General features: G+C 45.3%; 1 protein-coding gene across 1 annotated transcript; it reads right to left on the bottom strand.

The window, feature by feature from the left end:
* Positions 1–1,395: 1,395 nt before the first annotated feature.
* LOC110216987 (cathelicidin-related antimicrobial peptide Bf-CRAMP-like) lies at positions 1,396–5,807 on the bottom strand. Its single transcript, XM_020999089.2, has 4 exons — positions 5,589–5,807; positions 3,467–3,574; positions 2,841–2,924; positions 1,396–2,275 (listed from the first exon to the last, which is right to left on the bottom strand). The coding sequence occupies exons 1-4, from the start codon at positions 5,772–5,774 to the stop codon at positions 2,150–2,152; spliced, it is 504 nt and encodes a 167-aa protein (XP_020854748.1). The 5' UTR covers positions 5,775–5,807; the 3' UTR covers positions 1,396–2,149.
* Positions 5,808–6,325: the final 518 nt, after the last annotated feature.

The raw sequence follows: 6,325 nt of genomic DNA on the forward strand, positions 1-6,325 counted from the left end.
TCAGCCCTTGAAAGGTGGGTTGTGACATTAGAATGAGCTCAGGTCGGGGCAGGCCTGGAAAGGCAGCTATAGTAATATTTGAGCAAGTTACTTTTGCAGAAACACTGAACTGATAACCTGTCATTCCAGCACCATCAACAATCAATTAATTAACAAGCATTTATTAAGCATCTGTTGTGTTCCAGGTCTGGGCTCAGTTACTGAAGATACAAAGAAAAAAATAAAACAATTCCTGCTCTCGAGGACTATATATTCTATAGGGGGTAAAGTAGAAGGGCGTTTGAGGTAGGATGGGAGAAGGGGAACCTAATGAATATATATATAATTATGTAGAGACCAAATAAAAATTAAATGTAAGGTAGTCTAGGAAAGGAAGGCAATAGCAATTGAGATAATCAGGAAAAACTTCACGTAGAAATTTTGCTTGGTTCAGTAAAGGATTCTATGAGGCCAAGGTAAGGTGGGCATGCATTCCAGGTATGGGGGCTGGCCAGAAAGGAACGGAGATGACATGATGTATCATGTGTGAGGAATAAGGAGGAAGCCAGTTTGACTGGACCATGTAGTGCAAGAAGAGGAGTGATATCTAATGAATTCAGACAGGTTGGGGACAAGTGATAAAAGGTAATTTAAAAGCCAGAGGAGTTGGTATTTTCTCCTAGAGGCAATAAAAATCCACCGATGTTTATCAGTTAGGGGGGTGGCATGATCAGACATTCAATCAAGGAAAACCAGCTCTTTGGCTGATTGATTACAGTAAGGAGAGAATTGAAGCAGGGAAACCAATTGGGAGCCAAAGTGCAAGTGAAAAGTGATGAGGAGCTGGCCTCAAATGGTGGCTGTGGATCTAGGGACAAGGGAATGGCAAGTGACTGGATAGTGGGGTTAGGGAGAGTACAGAACCTAGGATAATCCTGAGTTTGCAAACCTGGGGTTTTGGAAGTGTGGTGGTGTCCTCATTAGAAATATGGAAATTGAGAAAAAGGGTAGGTTTGGGGCGAAAGATAATGGAATCTCTTGTTGAGAGGGGGCATGCCGAGTTTGAGGTATCTATATAGGATGTCCAGTTTCAGATGTCCAACAGGCAGTTGGAGATGCCTGACTCAGCCTCAATAGAGAGGCTTAGGCTATAAATATATAGAATATATATATAGTCATCTGGATAAAGATGATACTTAAACCTATGGAAACTGATGATTCTAAGGGAGAGAGTATTGAGAGAGAAGAAGGCCTAGTGAGTGTATCCCGAGAATATTGAGGTACACTCACAGTCAAGGACATGGTATTGCTGATGAGCTAACAGAAGGACTGAGAAGGAAGGAGAACCCAAAGCTTTCATTGGAGCCTTGACTCCTTCCCACCAAATTCTGATTGCATAAAAGACCATCACAAATATTGAAGAATGAGTAAATCCATTTATCCAAGCACATAGCAAACAGAAATCAGGCAAGTTACGTAAGTTAGAATATGCCAGAAAATGCACAGAATCAACAACCTCTCCCAGTTAGCATGAGATGTTTCAGTTCAACCAAGAAAGAAATGCTGCAATCTCATCCAAGGGGCAATTCCCTAAAGATTCTAGGAAGGCAACCTGGAAATCTGGGACACATTTAAGGAACCAGCTTTCTCCTGTATATCTGCCTTCCAAAGTCAGTCTGTCTGTCTGTCTGTCTGTCTGTCTCTCTCTCTCTCTCACTCCCCCCGAACTTTTTAAAAAGAATATTTAGGAAATGTGTGTCCTCCCTTCAAGCAGGAAGGAGGAATAATCTCTCTTCTCCAAAGCCATTCTACCAATTCCACCTTTCACGTGGATAGGTTTGTAGTATCAAGATGTTTTCTCCACCAAGGAAGAAAATCTTATACAAATGCTCAAGTCTTGAAGACCAGGCTGAACGCGCACGCACGCACACACACACACACACACACACACACACACGTCATATGTATATACACCCCATGCAAATTATATATATGTACCCCAAACATTGTATTACATATGTGTACCACACACAGAAAAATATATACCTATAGATTATACAAGGGTGTGTGTGTGTGTGTGTTTATTTGTGTGTATCATTAAGGGGAGTGGAAACTGAAAAAGAGTCAAATATAAGGGAGAAAGCAGGCTTTAAGTTATATTGGCTTGAGCCTAGATAGTCAGTATATGTGGGGTCTTGCCTACAGAGGGCTTTGCAGCAAAAAGCACAGAGTATTTCCCAGGTTTGTTTGAACCTTTCCTTCGTCTGGGAAACAGGGCTCTTCTGAAGCGAGAAGGCTGCAAAGAAATTAAAACGGAAGGTAAGCATCTGATTCAGGTAACAGAGCTAGACACTGAGGGGCTTCCAGCAGAGTCCTGGCCCTTGGGGTAGGAGTTGGGCATGGGTTCTTTGCTCACTCCTAAGAATAGTCAGTTTAGGTCGTGCCCAATCCCTGGTCTTTCTCCCACCCTTCAGGTCTAAGACTCCCAGCGTGCATAGGGACAGCTGGGATGTAGTGGGAGGATGCATTTTCTAATCTAAGTTAAAATGCAAACTATTCTCTGGAGTAAGCCTACCCAGATGAGGTGCAAACCTTGGAAAGGTAGCCACAGGGGTTGGAAAGCCCACAGCAGCTTGGGTGTGCCCTGTGGTTGCTCTGCTATGGCCAGCCCTCCCTCAGGTGTCTCTCCTGCTCTAGTGACAGGGGTAATGGGCCAGGGCAGGGAGGGCAGGATGGAATCTCCTTGTACCAGTTCCTCTATCCCCCACCAAACCCTCTACCATTGCAGCTAACAGGATCAGCCCTGAAGGATAAAATATGAGAGGGTGGGGCAGAGAGTGGGGGAAAAGTAGAAAGCTCACCTCGGGGGCCACTGGGTCACAGGTGAGGATGATGGCAGCAATGCCCTGTTCATTGGATAGTGAGCCTTGACATTCTTTCACCAGCTGTATAGGGGACATCCATGATTAGAGAGAGAGACAGAGACAGAGGCAGAAAAAGACAGAGAGAAGAAGGAGGAGGAAGAGGAAGAGGACGAAGAACAAAGAAAAGAAAAAAGGATGAGAGGAAAAAAGGAAGAAAAGAAGGAAGGAAAAAATTGAGAGAAGTCTAATTTGGTCTTCTTTTCAGGAGGCCAGAGGGTTTAGGTCTGTGAGAGCCAGAAGTGTAGTTATCTCTTAATGTCATAGAGTCCCTTCCAGGTCAGAGAGCACGTAAGGTTGGATCTGGGGAACCTGGATTCTATTCCTGGCTTCACAACCAGTAGGCTGTATCTTTATGTGAAGCTCCCCTCCTTTGGACCCTTTGTTTCTTCGTAAGTTAAATGGGAAAATAACTGCTATACTATCAACCTCCCAAGGTTTCAAGACTTAACAGAAACCTTGCTGCTTTGATGAAAAGTAGGATTGAGCAGAGCAATAAAAGCTCCAACAAGCCCCTCTGCCTCCTCCAGGGTGCTTTCAAGCCCTTCCTCCCACTGACTGTTTACCCCATCAGTTTTGAAGTCACACTGGTATAGCACAAGATCCTCGGTCATTGGGCACACAGTTTCCTTCAAGGTAAAGTTCACACGCTTCAGAGTTTGTTCTTGGGGGTCCTGAAAAGGCAAGGTGAGGTTAGATGGGATGGGGCTGCTCAAAGAAGGTGGACTAAGGACCCTAGCTTGAAAAGAAATCACCTCCATAGTCTTCACGGCTTGGGCCAATGGGAACAAGTGTCTCCTACAGTGTGGAAAAATGAAAGTCCCTTAAACAGAGCAGAGTCTTGTGTCCTAGACCCTACTCAGCTATAATTGACTGTGTGACTTTTGAGTAGCTTATTTCGCTCATCTAAACCTCAAATTCCTTCTCCAGCAAAGGGTAGATAATAGGTCATGTCCAATAGTATATGTCTTCTGACAGTGCAGTGTATAGTTGAAAGAATGCTGTCTGTGGAGTCAGATGGACCTGGGTTCACATCATGGCTTTGCCACCTACTACCTATACAACCTTGAACAAGTCCCTTAATTTCCTTGTGCCTCATTTTTTTATCTGTAAAAACAAGAAGACTGAAATAGATGGTCTCTGATTTCCAAGTCTACACCTGTGATCCTAAGATCTCTTGCCTCTCTAACTGTTCACTCCTTTTTACTCTCCTTTCTTGGTTTTTCTTCTTCCCCCCTCCCACTACAAAAAGTGGCCAAGGGTCAGCAGGCAGGGTGTTTGAGGCCTCTGGTCTATAGTGCTATGTGGTGGAGGGCTCTGGGGAAAACATCATGGGACTGCCAAATTGGGAAACTCATATCAGTGGTCTGCCTGTGTGTGGATTCTGTTTCCTCTGTGAATGATCATTGACCTTTCATACCAAAGCCCTCCCAGCCTTCATGAGACTCTCTCATCCATAGCAGACCAGTTCTCCTTTTCCTGGTCAAGAGGCATTGGAAGGCAAACAGTAGGAAAGGGTGTGACCTGCAGACTTAACTAGTTTGTATGCCATTCTCTCCCTGGACTCAAAGCCAACCAAAAGCCTGAGATTTAGAAACATCTCTTTGGGATCCCTGAAGCTGCACCTGTAGACTCCGTCTACTGGTATGGTATGGTGTGCTGTGCTGTGCTGTGTTGCTGTGCTGTGCTGTGCTGTGCTGTGCTGTGCTGTGCTGTGGTGTGGTATGGTATGATGTGGTATGATATGGTATGGCATGATATGATATGGTAGCAAGAACAGCAGCTCGGAAGTCAGAGTATCTAAATTCAAATCTTCGTTTAGTTACCTACTAGGTGTAGTTATCTCACTTCTTGGGCCCTCAGTTTTATCATCTATGAAATGAGTGAATTGAATCTCTAGCGTTCTCTCCAGGTCTAAATCCTATGATTCTTTTTCTGCCCAAAACTTTTCTATGAGAGAAAGGAAAGAAACAAGAATCTCTTAAATGTCTATTGGATCCTTGCAATAACCCTGGGAAGTGGGTGATTTTGTTATCCCCATTTTATAGTTGAGGAAACTTAGGCAAGACAGCAGCTAAGTGACTTCCCCAAGGTCACACAGTTGATAAATGTCAGAGATTGGATTTGAACGCATCATCCTGATTCCAGGACCAAAGATCTATCCACTGTGCCACCTGGTTACCTCTTATCAGGGGCCGTACCAACCTGAAACTTACCCTAAGGCAGGGTTCTTCACCTTTTTTGTGCCAACTTTGTCAGTCTGGTGACACCTATGAGTGCCTTCTCAGAATAAAATACATAGGATGACAAAGGAAAGCAATCATAGAAATAGAGTCATTGGGGTTTTTTTAAAACATATTTGAGGACCCCAAGTAAAGAAAGAGGAAGGGAGTAGTACCCAAAGTGCCAGGATTTAAGGCAGAGCCTTTTGCCAACAGCAGATATCTATTCAGTTCAAGTCTGTCATGTTACCCTGCCCCTGCTCTGGAATCTGAGAGAATGACCCCCTCACACCTTTGAGCCATAACTGTCACTCATGGGCCCAAGAGCCTGAGTCCCTGAGTAAAGGATTGGCTGGTTCCCAACAAGACACTGGAACTAATTCTGGAGGGGAAGAAAAGGAAGATGGACAAAATCTGAGCCAGTCTGTTATTTCCTCTACAGGAAGGGGATGGAACTAGCACTCACCTTATTGGATGAAGGAGAGTAGGTTTGGAGAAGTCGGAAGGCATTCTCTCCTCTGTGTACTTCATTGTAGAAATGAATGGCTGTGGAAAGGGCCTGCTCATAGCTCAGGCTGGACAGAGGGAAAGCCTGCGTGGGGATGAGAGTGGCCACACTGGCCAACAGTAGGGCCTTCCTGAGATGCTCCATGCTCCTTCCTCTGCCTCACTGACTCTCAGCCAGCCCCTTATATGTCTAGTCTTCCCTGTTTTGTTACGCAATATGAGTCCTTGACATGCTGTCCAATTTCTGGAGCTTCATCCTGTTGTATGGCAGGGGCAGGAAAGGAGGGTCTGAGGGAAGCTGTGATTGTGAAATGATTTCCCATCTAGTGTCAGAAACAAGGGAGGGGCTGAGCTGCCCCAGTTTGGATCAACAAGTTGGCCCAAGTCTTCATCCTCTTGCTCAAAGGTGGCCCTTGAGGAGGGAGCTAGAGAAACAGGGAAATGGGAGCCAAATGCTGGGCCCAGAGAGTCGGGGGCAGATCAGATCGCTGGAACAGATTCCCTGTGCTCCCAACAGCCCCAGTTCTGGTCATGGCTTCTCCACCTCTAGCCACTACACTGGGCTTTGGCAAGAGAGAGGGAGAAATGAAGGATGGGTCCCTTGCAAGCAAGATGATGACTGGTTCCATGCCATCAGAAGAGCAGGAACAGAAGGAATAGGACCTGAAGCACAGGACCACTCTTCCCTCACTCTGC

The sequence above is a fragment of the Phascolarctos cinereus genome, unplaced genomic scaffold, assembly GCF_003287225.1.
Source record: "Phascolarctos cinereus isolate Bilbo 61053 unplaced genomic scaffold, phaCin_HiC Scaffold_4;HRSCAF=312, whole genome shotgun sequence".
In the NCBI taxonomy this organism is placed as follows: Eukaryota; Metazoa; Chordata; class Mammalia; order Diprotodontia; family Phascolarctidae; genus Phascolarctos; species Phascolarctos cinereus.

Excerpts from the sequence above, each read along its gene's own strand:
- LOC110216987 (XM_020999089.2), bottom strand. The coding sequence starts at position 5,774 with ATGGAGCATCTCAGGAAGGCCCTACTGTTGGCCAGTGTGGCCACTCTC. Across the intron at positions 3,575-5,588 it reads ACTCTCCTTCATCCAATAAG|GACCCCCAAGAACAAACTCT; the intron begins GTGAGTGCTAGT and ends TTGCCTTTTCAG. Across the intron at positions 2,276-2,840 it reads GTGACCCAGTGGCCCCCGAG|CCTTCTCGCTTCAGAAGAGC; the intron begins GTGAGCTTTCTA and ends ATTTCTTTGCAG.